This window comes from Podarcis muralis, chromosome 8, assembly GCF_964188315.1.
Source record: "Podarcis muralis chromosome 8, rPodMur119.hap1.1, whole genome shotgun sequence".
Classification (NCBI taxonomy): domain Eukaryota; kingdom Metazoa; phylum Chordata; class Lepidosauria; order Squamata; family Lacertidae; genus Podarcis; species Podarcis muralis.
The window spans coordinates 28,515,805-28,535,119 of record NC_135662.1 but is presented as its reverse complement, the minus strand read 5'-3'; the positions used below and the strand labels follow the sequence as shown (position 1 = coordinate 28,535,119).

The 19,315-nt window shown below is 43.2% G+C and overlaps 1 protein-coding gene across 1 annotated transcript; it reads left to right on the top strand.

Moving 5' to 3' along the window:
• Positions 1-2,819: 2,819 nt before the first annotated feature.
• LOC114600460 (carbonic anhydrase 13-like) lies at positions 2,820-19,027 on the top strand. The gene is made up of 7 exons (XM_028736592.2): positions 2,820-2,964; positions 8,405-8,602; positions 10,027-10,145; positions 12,768-12,863; positions 14,109-14,171; positions 15,749-15,904; positions 17,282-19,027. Exons 1-7 carry the CDS (start codon positions 2,934-2,936, stop codon positions 17,393-17,395), a joined length of 777 nt encoding a protein of 258 aa, XP_028592425.2. The 5' UTR covers positions 2,820-2,933; the 3' UTR covers positions 17,396-19,027.
• Positions 19,028-19,315: the final 288 nt, after the last annotated feature.

Genomic DNA, 19,315 nt, shown 5'->3' with positions numbered 1-19,315 from the left:
AGCTCACCCCGTTGCGGGGATTCGAACCGCCAACCTTCCAATTGGCAAGCCCAAGGCTCAGTGGTTTAGACCACAGCGCATGTATGAAATCAGCTTCCCCCAACCTGGTCCCCTTCCCAGTCAGTCTGGTCCAAAATCCCTGAAGGACAGCAGGTTGGGAGAAAACTATACTAAATATGCACATAAGCTTGCTCAATTCAGAAAAATTTAAACACAACAGCTACCTAAGAAATAGCAGAAAAAGAGCAACTGTAGCCAAATCACGTACATATTTTATATCCGTCTGTAAAATAGTGCCTTTAAATACACGATTGCAGTGGAAACAAAATATAAGATGCCTGCAGTGTTGTCCGATTATATCAGTGTTAACATTGATTTCTAATACATGCTCATAATAGTTGTATTTCACACAATAGCTCAATAGCAATGAAGGCAAATGGGACAAACTGCATTTTATCAGCAACCTCCTACTGCAGTATAAGTATTCATAAACAGCCTGTACTCCCAGCTAAGCACAGTGACATCTCTCACACAAAAAAAGCCACCTCTGAATAAATGAGGTCTAGGTTCCTTCCTCGATACAACCCTAGTATTAGCTAGGAGTCGAGAAAGATGACACAGGGAGAAGGTTTTTGGGTTGTTTAGTGCCAGCCCTACCATTAGGTAGAAGTTGGTGGCTGCCTTGGGTGGCAGAAAATGAGGGACAGGTGCTGGTGGTGCAGTGTTGATGGCAGCAGAGTTATGAGTGCTTCAGCCCCTAAGCTAGCTTGCTTCTTTCAGGTGTGGTCAAGGATGCTGTGCTGTCACTGGTATTGAAGCATGAACAAATGAATTGATTTATTTTGGTCACTGACCAGAATGAGTATTGAAGTAAGATTCAGTTCTCTGGTCAGTTGACTTCTTCTATGGTAGAAGGACATCCAAAGGTCTTGGGCTGACTCTGGGGTTGCCACAGGTAAGGAAAGGAATGTAAGAGGGAAGAGCAAGTCAGATTTATTTATTTTTAATGGAAGTGGAGCTACTGCACACTAACCTGGTTTTAGTTCTCCCCAAATTGCGTAAAATGTGTGTGCTTACTTTACCAGGCATGACCTAGAATTCTTGCCCATGTTGATGCAACACCCAATACATTATCCTTCGGATGATGACATTGTGGGACACCTTTGTTTATGCTTAGGGGCTGACTAATTGCCCTATTTTCAGTTGAGAATGACTTCATGCCACCACCTGCTATGCCTCACTTCCAGCGTACATGAAGTGATAATGTTCCCTGAAACATACTCAACAGAACTGGAAAGAAATATATGTGTAAGAATGATAGTCAATTTTTAGCACAGCTAACTTGCTAAAGCTGTGGCAATCTTAACTGGATTGGTTGGAAATCTGGCACATTTATAGAGGAGCTCATCAGGCAGATCATGTATGGAAAGTTTCAAGTGATTAGTCCAAACAGATGTCATTTTTAAAAGCTACAGTTTTTAAAATGTATTTATTTGCGTTTTTAGTAATGCAAACTATACAATAAAGCAAACATGAAAACAATACACGCTTCCCTTCAATCCCTACCCTAGGATATTTTTAAAACTAAAGGAGCACTAATACTTTCATTGTTGAATTGCTGATAAGCTCCTAATGGCTCTGCCACTTTCCTATGTAATAATAACATTAGTATTAGTAGTAGTAGTAATAAATAATAATAATAATAATAATAATAATAATAATAATAATAATAATAATAATAATACGCCCGTCTGACTAGGTTGCCCCAGCAACTCTGGGCGGCTTCCAACGAAATATAAATAAACACAACAACAACAGCAGAACAGAACATCACACATTAAAAGCGTCCCAATTCAGGGCTGCCTTTAGATGTCTACGGAATGTCTTATAATTATTTATCGCTTTGACATCTGGCAGGAAGGTGTTCCACAAGCTGGCGCGACTACCGAGAAGGCTACCGTGTGGCTTGTATACATCTCAATCGTGCAACTAATGAGTTAGCTGTGGCTTGGACCAGTGGCGTAGCGTGGGTTGTCAGCACCCGGGGCAAGGCAAGTAATTTGCGCCCCCTAACCCGTGGATTTGCGCCCTCTAACCCGTGGATTTGCCCTAACCCCAGATGTTGCGCCCGGTGCGGCTGGCCCCCCCTGCACCCCCCACGCTACGCCACTGGCTTGGACTGATCTGATGTTTTACTAACAGCACCCTCTCTAGTCCCTTCTTACTCATAATATTCCTGTTTAGGAGGATTGCAGTGTCTACACAGAAGCAAGTCCTATAGAACTCAGTGGGGCTTACTTCCGAGCAGATCGCACTGCAGGGCTACCCCGCTGGGAGCGGGGGGCGGGCGGGGGCCAAAGCTGGCCTAGATGTATTTGGGAGCTGAACCTGCAGGAATCCTTCCCGACGTTCCTAATCCATTGCGGATCTTACAGGGAAGTAACTCGTTGGGCTACTAGCTAGCACGGCTAGCTAGGTTCTACTGCCGCTGCAGCAGTTCCTGGGAATCGCAGGTGGGCCGACTGCTGCCGTGCACACGTCCAGTTTGCAGGCTTCCTAGTTCCTACACGCGTCTAGTCGGTCACCGTAAGAACAGAATGCTGGTCCTGATCCAGCAGGCTTGTGTGGGGCTAACCTCGGAGTAAAGCTGCCGAGGATCGGCCTCGAAATGCTTTCTAATACATCTCTATGAAAGCAGAGAGGGCCAGGCAAGGCGACACAACTTGCGCCTTGCGCGTCTTCTCAAGTGACAGGGCTCCCGCGGGTGGCGCCGCGACGCCCTCGCTTGGGTCCCCTGGCGGCCAAGCGCGGCGCTGCAGGGCGCGCGGAGCATAAGAAGGCGCCGCGGGGCCGCCCTGGGCGCGCTTGGTCCCTGCCTCGTGGAGCGTCCGCCTCTCTTCGCCCCTGCTGCCGCTGCCGTTAGGGGACTAGCCATGATGCACTGGGGATACGATGAGCACAACGGTGAGGGGGGAGAGCTGCTGCTGCTGCTGGCTCTCTGGGGCAATCAGAGCAGGACGGGAGGGGGCTGTAGGGACCCGGGGGTGAGGGCTGGGGGGAGGGGGGTCTCAACCTCTGGGCCCCCAGATGTTGTTGGACTACAACTCCCATCATCCCTGATCACTGGTCATGCTGGCTAGGAATGATGGGAGTTGTAGTCCAACAACATCTGGGGACCCACTGGTTGAGAAGCACTGGCAGATGTTTGTTTTTAATTCGGGCCTTGGCGACATGCAAAGTCCGTGCAATAAGTGAGTTAGAAGGCATGGACAAGTTTTTAAGTGCGGTGCGCCCAGTTCCACCGCACGTGCATCTAGATCCGGGGCGTGTTGCTTTAGTAGTGGGATTTGTTTGCAAGTTAGGCGGTTGTAGGCAAGTGGAGGTGGGAGAGGGATGGATCTCTAGTAGGTGCTGTTAATCACAATTTGCCAAACAAATTAACGCTTTGAAATGGGGTTTAAACTAGGGATTTTTAAAGCATTGCTGCTTCTGGGAGATTACGGGGAACTTCTTAATTGATAACAAGGCTTGCAAAACTTAAAACAGCAGCTGATTTGTAGGTTTTTTGGGGGGGGGGCAAGGAAGGCATATATATATATATATTGCTAAATCAGATGCAAGGCAGTGGTGGTTTAACATGAATTGGTTTCTTTTTCCCCTTTTTGTGGTATTGCATTAATAATATTTTCTGAACTAACATTACTTTCCACAGTGTTTATTCCGCTTCTATAAGGTAAAGGTAAAGGTACCCCTGCCCGTACGGGCCAGTCTTGACAGACTCTGGGGTTGTGCGCCCATCTCACTTAAGAGGCCAGGGGCCAGCGCTGTCCGGAGACACTTCCGGGTCATGTGGCCAGCGTGACAAAGCTGCATCTGGTGAGCCAGTGCAGCACACGGAAACGCCGTTTACCTTCCCGCCAGTAAGCGGTCCCTATTTATCTACTTGCACCCAGGGGTGCTTTCGAACTGCTAGGTTGGCAGGCGCTGGGACCGAGCAACGGGAGCGCACCCCGCCGCGGGGATTCGAACTGCCGACCTTTCGATCGGCAAGCCCTAGGCGCTGAGGCTTTTACCCACAGCGCCACCCGCGTCCCTCCGCTTCTATAAAGGACTCTATAATTCTGTAAAACTTCTGAAATCTGTGCTAGGGCAGTCTACACATGAGACCTTTTCTCTGTGGCACTCAAAAGCACATGTATTTCAACTCGATTCTTTGTGTTATGTGTGAATGTTGTTCATGTCAGAAAGCCGGGGGGAAACCAAACATGCATTCTAGCCAGTATGAATTTTACCTTCATGTTTTAGAGCGATTTAGGCAGCAGTCCTAACCCCATTACTTGGGCATAAGCCCTGTTGAATTCAGTAGGACTTAACTTAAACACAAACCTGTATGAAACATTCAAAGTGATTTGCTGCGATGTCTTAGAGTGAAGGAGTTCTAAACTTAAATTTTACCTTAATTAATACTGCACACTTTAAAAAAAATATTAAATGGCTAAAGATCAAAGTGAGGAATGGGGAACAAGGATTAAAGCAACAATGAAAAATAAAACAGAGCAGTTGCAAAACTCAGCTCTTTTCAATTTCATGGTGTCTCTGCGTGCATTCCCCATTTCTGCTTGCAAATGCAGTCTATGGGCTTTTCTAAACCCCTCATGCCTCCTTTAATTCTCCCTCTTTCATATGGCTTTCCCCTCCAGCTACTGATGTCCCACACTTTCTCCTCTCAGAATCTTAAATCCAGAGGTTCCCTATGCAGTCAATGCAGCTCTCTATTCAGATTTTCAAAGTATATTATAGGGAATCTCTGGATTTAGAGACAGGAAAGTGTAGAACAGCAGGAGTTGGAGAATTCTACTGAACTCATGGTTCTTTGGGATCAGGGATCATGTATAAAATATAGCATATAAAATAACAGCATCTTGTGCTAGAGAAAGGTGTGAGCCAATAACCTTTACAGTTATGGTGCAGCTTATACATTTCCTTCTGCACCAAAACAAGCTTGTTTTGTGATGTATCCCTTAATCCTTCCAAGCTGAATACATCTTTGCATTCCCTAAATTTCTGGTGAGCTCAGTTAATGAGCTGGGGGAGATCTCTGACTTTTGATACTTGTTCTACCTTACGGAATAAACATAATCTAACTAATAATGCCACTTTAGAACCAGCACTTCTTAGTCCATATGTACCTTCTGCAATCCTGTACTCACCTACTTGGTAGTAAATCCTACTGAACGCAATCAGATTTGCTTCTGATTGTACTGGATGTATAGGATTGTACTGTTAAAAGCTCTCTATGCTGTATTGGGTTGCAGTTGCCTAATCTTGATGCAACAGAAGGATGGATGAGGTCTGTTTAGCAAGACACATATTGAAGATACAACGGCACAGCTTTGTGTTCTGCTGCATATGGTGGCGCACCAAATGATTTATTATATGTCTTCTTAATAATATATGATACTTTAGCAAGGTACCTCCTCTGCAAACTAAATAGAAGGCTGGCAAACATCATGAGCAGTGTTAGTGACATGCAGGGCTTTAGTGTGAATACAAAATGTTGAATAGATGCCCCATGTGTTTTCTCTTTCATTGGGGGCTTTGCATACAAAATGTGTGGAATGTTCTAGTTGCACATTGGAACCCCCAGTTTCAAGAATCTATGTGAGCGCACTGGAGATCTGGGGAACTGTGGCTGATGTGGTACTACTACAAGCTGTGCTGTGTGTTGAAAACACAGAAGAGTTCTGAACTGGAAATACCAGATCATTTCCTTACAACTAGAATAGTCTTCAATAGTTTTTTTTTTTTAAAAAAAAACCCACACATATATTCTACTCTACATCTGTGGTTAACAGGTGATAAAATGTTCATTACTGCAGAGAAGGGTGGCATGGTAACAGAGATGAGTAGCTTTCAAACTTTCTTTAAATTACAAAGGTAAAGGACCCCTGGACGGTTAAGGCGACTATGGGGTTGTGGCGCTCTTCTCACTTTCGGGCCGAGGGAGCCAGCATTTGTTCACAGACAGCTTTCCCGGTCATGTGGCCAGCATGACTAAACCGATTCTGTCGTAACGGAACACCTGACAGAAAGCAGAGCGCATGGAAACACTGTTTACTTTCCTGCCGCAGCGGTACTTATTTATCTACTTGCACTGGTGTGCTTTCAAACTGCTAGGTTGGCAGGAGCTGGGACAGAGCAACGGGAGCTCACCCCGTCACGGGGATTCAGCAAGCCCAAGAGGCTCAGTGGTTTAGACCACAGCGTCACCAAATGACCTGGGTAGTGTAATCCACACACTGCTTAAGAACTCCTGCACACAGTAGGACTCAACTTCTAAACAAAGCATGCACAGGATTGAACTCTAAATCAGATGGCATGAAATTAATACTTCCTTGTTTGCCATGAACAAAAGCCAAATTACAAGTCCTTGTGCAGGCTTAATTAACTTACAAGTTGCACGGTTGAAAATTTACAGTGGTAGGAAACATTACTTTGCAAATGGTGCTTTTGGGGCTGTATGCTAAAGTGATTCTATAAGCTGAAAAATCTTTCAAGTAATTGTGTAGCCGACCCATTTTGAGGCTATAATTTGACATACCACATATGGTAAGAAACACAGTTTGAAAGCCTGCGGGACAGATAATCTTGGTGAGACAGAAACATGTCTGACGTCGAACAAACTGTGCATCCCAGATAACATTAGGTGTGATGGTGTTTTCCAAGAATTAGAGGCCCAGAGTGGGTCAAGATGTTATCTTGTCAGACTCAGTAGGTTGCCTTCAGTAAGTAAGCTAGCCTCAACCCTCTGCCTGCAATCTTGGGCTAAAAATACTTGCCTACCTTACAGAGCTGTTGTAAGGATTTCTGAGCTAATGTAGATAAATGACACTGGACGACTGAAATGTGCTATGCAAATACTCAGTACTATAATTCATACTGCTAAAATGAAGTGAAAACATTTTTTTTTGTTAACTTTTGTGCTCCCCCCAACAGTATTGGGAGGGGAGGAACGCTTTGGTGCTAGAGACCTACAGCTAGGATTAAAGCAAAGATCCCTGGAAATCTGTGATGAATCGATATTGGCGTTTTTATTTGCACACTTGGAAACTGACTGCCAGATCTCCAGAAGGCTGCTTACAATCTTCACAAACATTCTAAGGAACTGGAAGCCACCGGTAGGATAGCAGAGGAGGTGTATACCCTAAGTTTCACAAAAAGCATTCCTGACAGTATTAAGGATATGAGGCTACACTGGAGCTATTCCTCCCCTTGTGAAGAATTCTTGAATAAAAGGAAGCTGATAACTAGAACTGATTCTCCTACCATCCCTGCTGGCATTTTGTTGTTGTTGTTGTTCTTTAGAATGTTATATTATGCATTAACATGCAAAATTGGACAAATCTCCAGGGCTGGTCACCAAAGCACCTAAAAATGTACTAATATCTGATAGTGTATCTGTGGTTTAACCATTATTTCCCTTCTCCCAAGGAATTGGGAGAACTGCAGTTTTATGAACTGGGGAGGGTTGTTTAATATAGAGCGGTCTAACCCCTTCACCAGTTTCCAAGATTCTTGGAAGATCGCTGTGACAGATTAAATAGCATAAAATTAATTTAAGTGTAAATATTCTAAGAACTTATTTTTCTTTTAAGGCTGGCACCTTCTAATAAACTGAACTGTTTTTCAAAGGATGGCACCTCCTAATAAACTGAACTCTAGCCTAGGAAATTGGTTTTCAGCCCTGTCATTTAAAATATGCATGTATTATGTGAGTTAACGCCACCAAACTGCTGGAGGCCTGGTCAACGGTGGCTATGTAACAATGGCAGAGATCTGAGATAGTAGCTGAATTGATTGTACCACTTCAGAAGGTACCATAGAATTGTAGAGTTGGAAGGGACCAGGAGGACAATCTAATTCAATCCCCCTGCGATGCAGGAATATGCAGCTGTCCCATACAGGAATGGAACCAGAATGAAGCATTTTAGATGTGTCGATTGCACATTAATCAGCTCGTGGGGAAATGTTCTCTGAATCTATTGCATGTGTGTCAATTTCAGGTGCCTGCTGCATTCCTAATGACCAGAATGCCTGGAAGTAGGCAGAAAATGACCCACCCGAGGGTTCTAACCCGCATCCTTGGGTATTTAATTCATATTAGAATTAAGACCTATTTATGTAGAGAGAACTGCCTTATAGCTCACCAAAGACAACTGGGCGGTGTACTTTCCATCCCTTTAGACCCATCCATTTTTTAATTATCTGAATAATATTTTTTAAGAAAAAAATAAGAAAATCCAGGTAGGTTCTTGTGATTACTTTCTCACGACAATTCCTTTGTTTCTCTGGCTGCCTGGAATGCATTTTAATGAACACCTTTTTCTACTGCAATACATTCTAGGGCCTTCTCGCTGGAAGGAACTTTTCCCTCTTGCGACTGGAGACCGTCAATCTCCCATTGATATCCAAACTGAGACGACCAAATATGACCCCACTCTGCGTCCTCTCTACCCTAACTATGACCCTTCCTCCGCTAAAGTTATACTCAACAGTGGACACTCAACCAGTGTGGAATTCGATGACACTGAAAATAAATCAGGTTTGTTTTTGTGGTAGATTTCATTCTGCTTTCGTTTTAGGGCGGTTCTCAGTATTTCCTGAGGTGAAATAACATTACGTGGTCTGGTTTGCATGGCACTTTAAACTATGATTTGCTGTGAATGGGCAAAAGACCACATTTCGCTCCTGCCTTCTGTGCTCTGGGGATGAAACTAACCAGAGACTGGCTTGGCATGACATAAAATCAGAACTCATTGTTTGTTTGAGGAAATGTTGCAATTGATAGGCCTGGTTTGCAAGTCTGGTAAACCACCAGAGATAAACCAACATCACATAACACATAACTGATCAAGGACAGGACTTTAGGAGGAGCAAAACACTAGTGATGTAGCCTCATATACCAGCACACTGCTCATTTCACCTGAAACCATAGTTTATTTTAACTATGGTTTAAAGTGACTTGCGAGCTAGGCCTATCGTTTAAGATTATTTTAGGATTCTCATAACATACACAATTGCATCTATCTGAACTTACCAGAGTTCAAACGCCCTAGCCTCATCCTGTCTGAAGATATTTCAGTCTTATACACAGCAAGTGAGCTGAAAAGTCCCTCCCCCCGCACGAACCCTGTTTAAATTGGCAATATTCCTCTTCCAAACACAGCTTTCATTTAGTCTGCAGCATAGTTGGAGCCTTTGTTTCTGATCGTAGGTCTGATTTCATGTGAGCAGTTCAGATTTCTCGTTTCCATTTTTGCCTGTATTCAGCGAGCAAGTTATGTCCCAGCCCTAAACTCATTCTCCCAAAATCAGAAGATTAAGGGACAGGGGGATTGAAACAGCAAGTCAAGTGGTTACCTGCTAATTTCAGATGTTATTATGTTCAGATGTGGAAGATCTTAGTATTAAAAAAACATTTTCATAGCAGATGGGCAAACTTATTTATACAGACAGTTCTGCTGCTAGTATTAGAGGAGAAAATATGCACACACACCTGTGCAGAAATTCTAAGAACTGCCTTACTGAATTCAACCCAAAGATCCATGTAGTCCAGCAATTTCCAGGAGAAACAGGGAATTTACAGGGAAACTGTAGCCTTGTGCTATGTCCCCAGTTTTGGTCGGAGGAGTAGTGCTGGAAGAGGGCAAGCTAACCAGTTCTCCCAGCAACATGTTTCAGATCTAAATTGCTCCCAACCGTTGTATGTTGCCTGCATTTTCTATTGAAGAGATGGAGATTTAGATCCAGAGAATTGGGGTGGGGTGGGGGTTAAAGCCCTTCTCCAGTGCTGTGACTCTGGTCAAAATCAGAGTTTCCCTGCAACTACTTTAAAATTGGGATATCCAGTCGCACTTCTTTCACATCCTGCCTGTTTTGGCCCCTTTGGCAGTGACAAGGAAATGTCACATTTCTCTTGGGTTCCCAGTATTCTAACAATGCTACCCTTCATTTTTATATTTATAGTGCTGAGTGGGGGTCCACTCATTGGAAACTATAGGCTGCGGCAAATTCACTTCCATTGGGGGCCCAGTGATGACATTGGCTCTGAGCATGCAGTGGATGGGACAAAATTTGCGGCAGAGGTAAAGGACTCCACTGAACTATATGAATAGTTGTGATTTAATGACTGCATCTTTACAGCCGTTCTTTGATAAGCAGGCCTGTTTTTAACATGTCAAAGTGATTTCTGCAATGGAAAGACCATTCGTTTACAGTTGTAAATCTCATTATGCTTCACCAGGACTGCTGTCCCCCCTCTGCCCCCACTCCCCTAGAATCTGCCTCTTACCATTTCTGGAAAAGGCATCCAGCTGTATTACCAATCTGCCTTTCATTTGTATACGGCGCAGAAAAGTTTCTATAAATTATGCTGACTAATGGGGGCTGCTTCACTCGTTACACAGCATATATAATATCACTGTTTGCCACATATCGGTGGACACTTAATATTTGAAGGGAGACACATCTCAGTAAGCACACATGGACCCCCATGGAGGAGCTGCACTATGCTTTGTCTTCCTAGCACATGTCTGCAGTATGCCTGAATGCTCATTTCCCCTTAAAGTGTTGCAGTATCCATTGCATGTACATGTGCTAAACAAGGAGGACGTACCCGCTTTATAAAGTGTGGCAGTCCTCAGAGAGTTGGCCGTCTTGTATGTTTATTGCTGAAGGCCACAGAACAGAAAAGCACAAATGTTTACATTTTGCCATTGCTTCTGTGGGAGTTCATTTTATTCTAAAACATTAGTCGCATTCTTGTAAACAAGCTGAGAAAATAGTAGCATTCCAATAAACAGGAAATGCCCTAAAGCAACATGGGCATGATTGAATCCATTGTGGTTATAGCACTTGTGTGCAGAAAACACTAAGTATCAAGGTATCGTGTACTCTGATGCACGCACTGTAATTTAGATGTGTTGGCCGCTCTATTCAAAAGAATATACACTTGTATCTGCTGCCTTCATTGAAATAAACAAGGAATTACTTCCAAGTGAAGGAGCTTCAGGTGCACATTGAAACTTTTGATACATCAAGGTTTCCCTGCACCAGGGTGTTCAATATTTTTGCTTCCTCTGGCATTTAGTTGTTTCAGTGTTTGAAATGGAACTTGTCATGCAAAAGCCACTATTCGTAACTTAACACTTTGGAATATTGATTCCCCCACCTTAAAAAAGTGTAAATGGGCTTCTGTTTAACTAACATTAAGATGCGAACTTTTAAGAGTCCAGTTATTTATTTATTTTTAATGGAATGGTAACCTGAAATGGAAGTACTATAATTCAAGTGCTGAAGACAGAGAGAAGCAATGTCCTTAGTGAAATAGAGAAAAGTGGGGAAATATGTTGAGTGGCTAAAATCAGTGGGGGAAATAAATTTGGGGGGGTGGGAAATGACATTTGCAGTGTTTAAAGACTTATGTTTTCCACAGGAACCAGGTGATTTGGAATATAAAGAATTAATAAGAGGTGCTTAGAAAACAATATGTTCCAAAACAAACATATAGCTGGAAAACAAAAAAATAAGTTCCATCTAAGAAACCAAATGGAAAGAGGCAATATCTAGGAATCTTTAGTCAGTCTAAAAAGGTTTCCCACTGCTGGTTATAAACATCTTCGAGAAACCCTTCTGGTTTTGGAGAAAGGACCCTAGAATTGAGACAGAACCAGGCAGAACTATACAGGTGGAGAGTCTTCCGAAGGATCAGTGGCTAGGTGGCAGTTTGCAGTGCTTAGTTCCACGAAGAAGAAGAAAAAGGCTCTTTAATGCAAGAATGCACCTCTGCCTAACTGGCACATGCAAGAAGAAAGAGCTGCTCTTCAGTCAAAGAAGACGACACAACTTCCCTTGGCAGATGAACTCAACAGGATAATGGATTCAAGGTCCCACTTAGCTGGGATGGCCTGTCCACTGGATCCAGGTTTCTCCAGCGGGCTGCCGTACGGGAGTGCCAATGATGATGTTGATGATGGTGGTGATTCACACAAGAAACAGGCCTTAAAAGATTTCTCCAACAAGCTGTGGTGCAGAAGCGGTGGTAAGACAAGATACATACATCCTTTAAAAGAGAAGTCACAAGCCATTGGGAATGGGCCTCCCCCACAGTGTTTCAGATTTTACTTGTGTCCTTTCTCGTTTGTTGTTTTCCATTACAATAAAAGCCATTCCGACCGAAAGCATTTGTTTCCTCTTTGTAACATGCATAATTTTTTTAAAAAGTTGTGCCGTCCAGCTTTTTAAAAGTGAACCTAAAAGTGCGAGTGTTTTGAGACACCTTTACGTTCCAGAATACGGAATGATTTAATGAACCGAGCAGTCAGAATTCATATATTTTACTCATTTGCACTTCCGTAGCAGCCAAGGACCTTGTGTAAACCCTCAAATCCAGCGTGTATATCTGAGGATACCTGTCGAGGGGAAAATGAGGGTGGGGAACATGGCCTAGTGGGCAGGGCTGGCATGTGAACAGGCCAGAGACCGTTTCATTGCTTTTTTTTAATGGCCAAGACTAGGACTGGCTAGAACGGATCTTCAGAGCTTTGGACCAAGAAGCATGGAGCTTCCAAAGGACTTCATACCTCAAGATGGCTTGTAAAAACAAAAAAGTTTTAAACTAGTCCCAAATACTCCTCATGAGATATTATGGAAAGTTGTCAGGCTTCAGTAAAGTGATGATTGATGGTAGTACATGTCTTGCTTTCTAGCTCCACGTGGTCCATTGGAACGCAGACAAATATGCCAGTTTTGTGGAGGCTGCTGGCCAGGCAGATGGATTAGCAGTCATGGCTGTTTTCTTACAGGTGAGAGGTTTTGAGCAGGGGGATTAAATGTATATAATAATAATAATTTATTATTTATGCCCTGCCCATCTGGCTGGGTTTCCCCAGCCACTCTGGGCAGCTCCCAACAGAATATTAAAAAACATGATAAAATATCAGACATTAAAAACTTCCCTAAACAGGGCCGCCTTCAGATGTCCTCTAAAAGTCAGATAGTTGTTTATTTCTTTGACATCTAATGGGAGGGCTTTCCACAGGACGGGCACCACTACTGAGAAGGCCCTCTGCCTGATTCCCTGTGGCTTTGCTTCTCACAGTGAGGGAACCGCCAGAAGGCCCTCGGTGCTGGACCTCAGTGTTTGGGTAGAATGATGGGTGTGGAGATGCTACTTCAGGTATACTAGACTGAGGCCGTTTAGGGCTTTAAAGTAAGGTTACCAGACGTCCCCATTTCCTGGGGACAGTCCCCGGATTTACAAATCAGCCCCCTGACAAAATCCATCCATTCCGACTGAAGTTGAAAAGTGTCCCCGTATTCACTGAAAAAAATCTGGTAACCTTACTTTAAAGGTCAGCATCAACACTTTGAATTGTGCTCGGAAACATTAAAGTTAAATGTAAAGGGAAGCTATGAGCCAGACTACATGCAGTGCCAAATGCACCACTTGTTTCAAAAATACAGAAATAAACATAATTGGGGAACGACGACACCAGGATTGGAATTGTAGAGAAGAGGGATAACTCTTCTTGCAGCTCAGCCCCAACCAATAATCCCCTCCCTTGAAGCTTGATTATTTGGCATGGAGTGAAGTTCCTTTTTGCATCAGTAGAAGTTTGCTTCTCACAACGAACAGCATCATTGGTTGGGGGAGGGGGCGTGTTAGGTGTGTGGCACCGGAAGAAAGAATTAACGCTTCTCCCTGCAGTCCTGACCCTGACCCACCAGCAACTGCTATTTAAATCCCCCCCCCCCAAGGTTCACAGAACTTCAACTTTTAGTATGATTCAATGATTAAAAAAAAAACACCAGACACATGTTCCAAGAAGGACTAACTAATATTTTGGAAATGTTTCCATTTTTAATTGTTCATGTTTCTGGACTTTTTTAAAAAGGCGTTTTTTAATATAGTTTTTAAAGCTTCTACACTGCTTTGAGCATTTTGACGAGAAAGCAGTTAATAAATTTAAAAGAATCAACAAAATGAAAAATTACAAATCTGTCAGCTTCCCTAAGTAAGGCAAATAAGTTGATCTTTGTATTTGCAGGTGGGTGAATGCAATTCGCAGCTGAAGAAAATCACAGACCATTTGGACGCCATCAAAATTAAGGTAAGGTAATTCTAAATTTGGGCTTATATCCAATGCAGCACTAAGTAACTATCCCTGTCAGCGCAAGGATTTCCACTTATGCGACTGGACTTCCAAACCCCACTTCTCCTTCCCCTGCATGCCCCCTAAAACTGTTTTTGGGGGGTTCCCTGAGCCCCCTAGAGGAGAGCTGCAGGGCATGCACAGAGTGGGGAGAAGAGGGAAGTCCCATTGCACAACAGGAAGTCCTTATGCTGATGGAGCAAGACAGCTGAATACTGCTCTTGGTGTTTTCCACAGCCCACAACATTCTTCAATGTATTTCTTTCTTTATTTCACAATATTTATGTACTGCTTGATTGTAATAAAACCTCAAAGAAGTTTATTTTTTTTGGGGGGGACAACAACAACAACAATAAAATTACCAGTTAAAAACAGCTATTTGAAACATAAAATAATAAAATGAAGCCAACCATCAGATTAAAACATATGTCAACATTCAACATAGCTATAGGAACACTCGGGTGCTCACGGAGCCTCTGCTGGCTATATCCAATTCCTTGTTCTTTGAGACAAGAGGCAGACCCACGCTGCTTCCCCTGCTGAATGAACAGGACACACATGTAGAAAACCTGCCATGTTTAGCTGTTCAAGCATATTCTGCATGTTGCGTTATTACAAACACTTAACTTGAATCTCTTGACTCATCTCATAGACTTATAGAATTTTAAAGTTGAAAGGAACTCTCGCTTAAGGTGGAATCTATACACATTTAAAAAACGTTCTGAAAATGCTTTTTCTTAAAGCGTTTTTAAAAAGACATTGAATTTTCCATAAGGCTCACCATCGCCATCTAGTATCACATTGTATATTTCACTTAAAACGTTTTATTTGCAGCTGTGTAGATGAGTCCATGGGACGCAGGTGGCGCTGTGGGTTAAACCACAGAGCCTAGGACTTGCTGATCAGAAGGTAGGCAGTTCGAATCCCTGCAACGGGGTGAGCTCCTGTTGCTCGGTCCCAGCTCCTGCCAAGCTAGCAGTTCGAAAGCATGTCAAAGTGCAAGTAGATAAATAGGTACTGCTCCGGCGGGAAGGTAAACGGCGTTTCCGTGTGCTGCTCTGGTTCGCCAGAAGCGGTGTAGTCATGCTGGCCACATGACCCAGAAGCTGTACGCTGGCTCCGTCAGCCAATAAAGCGAGATGAGCGCCGCAACCCCAGAGTCGGTCATGACTGGACCTAATGGTCAGGGGTCCCTTTACCTTTACCTTTTACTAAATGAGTCCATAGTTGAACCCTCTGCTCAATGCCTGACAGGTGGCCCTCCAGCTTCTCTGCAAATGCCTCCAGCAAAAGTGAGCCCATCACCTCCCAAGGCAGTCTGTTCTGCTGACAAATAGTTCTTCCCTTTAGAAAGCATTGCCTAAAGGTCCCCCCCCCCCCCCCCCGCTTTCCCCAGAAATTGTTCTTCTTTACGGTGCCGCAAGACACCAAGTTATTTGTGCTGCAGCAGACTAGTGCAGCTCCGTCTTCAAAAAGCAATAAGCTAGATAGGAAATGGCGCGTGGTGGTTTTTGCTCACTTCTTTCTCTCCGCAGGGTAAACGGCACAGGTTCACCAACTTTGATCCTTCCTGCCTGCTGCCCCATTCACTGGACTACTGGACTTACCTTGGCTCCCTCACTTCTCCTCCTCTTCTTGAAAGTGTCATCTGGATCATTCTCAGGGAGCCTATAAGCGTTTGCTCAGAGCAGGTATAGTTTAATACCTCTGCCTTGTAGAATAACATCTTCCAAGTTTAAAACCAGGCCTATGGCACCCACAAGAATATACAGGTGTACCTTGATTTTTGAATGGCTTAGTTCTTGAACGTTTTGGCTCCCGCACACCGCAAACCCAGAAATGACTGTTCCTGTTTGTGAACTATTTTTGGAAGTTGAACATCCGACGGGGCTTCAGATTGGCTGCAGGAGCTTCCTGCAGCCAATCAGAAGCCATGCTTTGGTTTTGGAACGGACTGCTGGAATGGATTCTGTTCGACTTCCAAGGTACGACTGTATCTTGATCTTAGGTGAATATACCTGCCACCAGCTTTGGAAGTTCAAGGCTGCAGGCCTAAGCATAGTTATTAGAAATAAATCCGACCCCAGCCCATCTTTTCAACGTGGCTTGCAGAAATTGTGAGGATTAGTTAAAATGTATACAAGATTTGTACAAATTCAGAGTGATCTAATGAGTTTATTTATATTTCTTAACTTGTATGCCACTTTTCTTCAGAGGATCCAAAGCAGCATAATGTGCCCAGAACAAAGAGACCTGCTGGATCAGGCCAAAGGCCCATTTAGTTCAGAATTCTGTTCCCATAGTGGCCTATGAGAAGTCCGCAAGTTTGTGCCTGTGTATGGATTTAGGCAGCATATACTTTTTCAGCATTTATACAGCTTTGTAGGAGGAGGATGTGTGTGGTGCCTTCCTGGGTGGATCTGTACACAGGAAAAGAAAGCTATAAATAAGTCAGAAATTAAATAGTTATAACAAAAGAAATAAAAGGCTATGAAAATTGCTTAGAATTTTCTCTCTCACACACGCCATCTGGTGGTGCATGTTTATAACACATTTAAAACACTGTTTCTTGACTAATGTAGCTGAGTCCCCTTGCTGTAATGAATCATAGAATCATAGAATCATAGAATCATAGAGTTGGAAGAGACCACAAGGGCCATCGAGTCCAACCCCCTGCCAATTCAGGTCTGAACTGAATTGCCACACCTACAGTAGGTTCTCTATTCAGTTCATTTAAGGCAGTGATGGCCAAACTTGACCCTCCAGCTATTTTGGGACTACAGTTCCCATCATCCCTGACCACTGGTCCTGTTAGCTAGGGATGATGGGAGTTGTAGTCCCAAAACAGCTGGAGGGCACACAAAGCTATTTTCCTACTGAAGGTAATAAACAACATGAAGTGCAAAGGGGCTCTGTAATCTCCCAATCATTGACTCACGCAGAAGGTTTTGGATTGGGATAATGCTTTGGATTGGGGGAACCTAAATGATGCATGTAATTGAACTTTGGGCTGAGTTTGGGCATCTGAATCACTTCCCTGCTGAATCTTGTGCCATTTTCGTCCACAGCTAGCCAAATTTCGCAACCTCCTCTGCACTGGTGAGGGAGAAGCTGCCTTCTGCATGCTGAGAAACTTCAGGCCGCCACAGCCTTTAAGGGGCCGGGAAGTGAGAAGAAACTGAAGGGGAGAAAAAGCAAGGATAATTCATAGCAATGGCTGATACTATTTAGCAAGCGGAACCCATTTTAATAGGTTATGTTAAGTTTTAATGATTTTTTTTTAAAGGATACCTTCTAATTAGGTCCCGATTTCAGTAAATAGAAAGCATTTTTAAGTCCTAGGTATTTTGAGGGAGAGGTATAAGCCCATGCTTACGTTTCTCAAGTGAAATAGGCAGACCTTAAAATGCTTCAGATTTCCTGGATTGTTCCCCTAATTTTTAGCATGCAATCCATAAATACGCTAAGGTATTATAATTGATAGATACTGTTTTGTTGCTATATAACTATGATAGGCAGGCACTCACGACTCAATAAAAAGAATAGGATTTATGTTGTAGTAAATAAGATTGGGTATTGTGGTTGGTTAAGATACAGTTAGTTATAGCAAAATAAGAGTTTTTCAGAGCTGTAGCAGTTGAGCCAGTCTTGTGTTTTGCTAGGTATGGTGATGCTCTCTTATCTAGGTTGGACAGATATCTGTTGGGAATGTTGGTTGTGGGGTGGCCTATCTAAGGCAGAGGGTTAGACCAGATGATCCATTTGGATCCGTTTCAACTTGCCCTGCGTTTACCACTAGCATTCCCACATGAAAACTCTGGGTGTCCTTTAGCAGAAACCTTAGTGGTTAATCCACAGAGGTTCAAACTCACTTAAATACATAGTATAGATGTGCTGGGATCTGATCATAGAGAACCTGAGATTCCTGCATCCCTCCAAACATTCTCCACAGGCCCCCTTTTCCTGCCCCCTACGAACTGGAAGGGAAAAAATGGGCCACGTTATTTCCTAACTTCCTTGCCAGAGGCCATATCTAGAGAATAAGTGTGACTTAGCTGTGGCTTAGATAGTGACTTAGGAATCTTCACTTACCTCAAAAACTGCCTATTCCTTAGAATTCTTGTAGCTCTGCTTCAATACCTTAAGCCTTAAGAAAGGAATTGAGGTTTTTTGAGCAAAGCACCTTTAAGGAGCAGAAGACTCTGGTGGCCAAAATGTGGAGCTGAGGCCTAATTAGATACTACAAGGAGAAGTGTGGGTGCTACTACCCCACATCTTCGTGGTCGCTAATTATTGGGGGTAAAGTGTGACGTGACAATCATATCAGCATTTTCCCACTCCATGAAACACACAGCCACTGAAGTATCAGGGGAAGAGGTGTGGCAATGCTAACATAGCAATGTCACCAGGGACGTTTTTCCAATTTACCTTTACTAGTAAAGACATGAGTTCATAGGACAAGTGTGTGTGTGTGTGTGTGTGTGTGTGTGTGTGTGTGTGTGTGTGCAATTGCACATTCATGTCTGTATGTCAGGATGTTAATGATGCTTTGCCTATGGTATATTTACATATATACATATATTCAGTCCAGAGTTGTACCTAATATTTTCATGTTGTCTGAATGGCTGCATGGAAGATTCTAAAGTTGTTTGTGTTGTGACAGGACAACAGTGAAGCTAAATTGGCTGATTGCATGTTTTCATATTAGAAGAAATGGTGGTGGTGGGGTGTTCTAATAATTTATTAGCAATAAATTGAGTTTATTCTGCAACTTTATATTTATGGAATAAATAAAAGCAAGTGAGCCAAATGTTTTCATGATTTTTTTTGTTTCTTTTTACTCTGCACACATGAATAGATCGACATGTTGCTCTAGGTTCAGTTGCCTGTTAGAATCTTTTTTTTTTAATTGCACAGGAAATGGAAACAAGTTGGGATTGAGTCCAGGTGCCAAGAACTTACACTAAGGTCCGTCCTAGGGCACATTTCCTTGGATGTAAGTTCCACTTGATGGCAATGGGATTCTGCTACACCAGAAATAATTTGTGACTCAAGTTTTTACAGTACACGCCTATGGATGGCAAGTCAGCTCCCTTGATTTC

Bases quoted from the DNA above. Each gene is read 5' to 3' on its own strand.
- LOC114600460 (XM_028736592.2), top strand. From the start codon at position 2,934: ATGATGCACTGGGGATACGATGAGCACAACG. The intron at 10,146-12,767 runs GTAAAGGACTCC...CTTGCTTTCTAG, and splicing joins GGACAAAATTTGCGGCAGAG to CTCCACGTGGTCCATTGGAA. The intron at 14,172-15,748 runs GTAAGGTAATTC...TTCTCTCCGCAG, and splicing joins TGGACGCCATCAAAATTAAG to GGTAAACGGCACAGGTTCAC.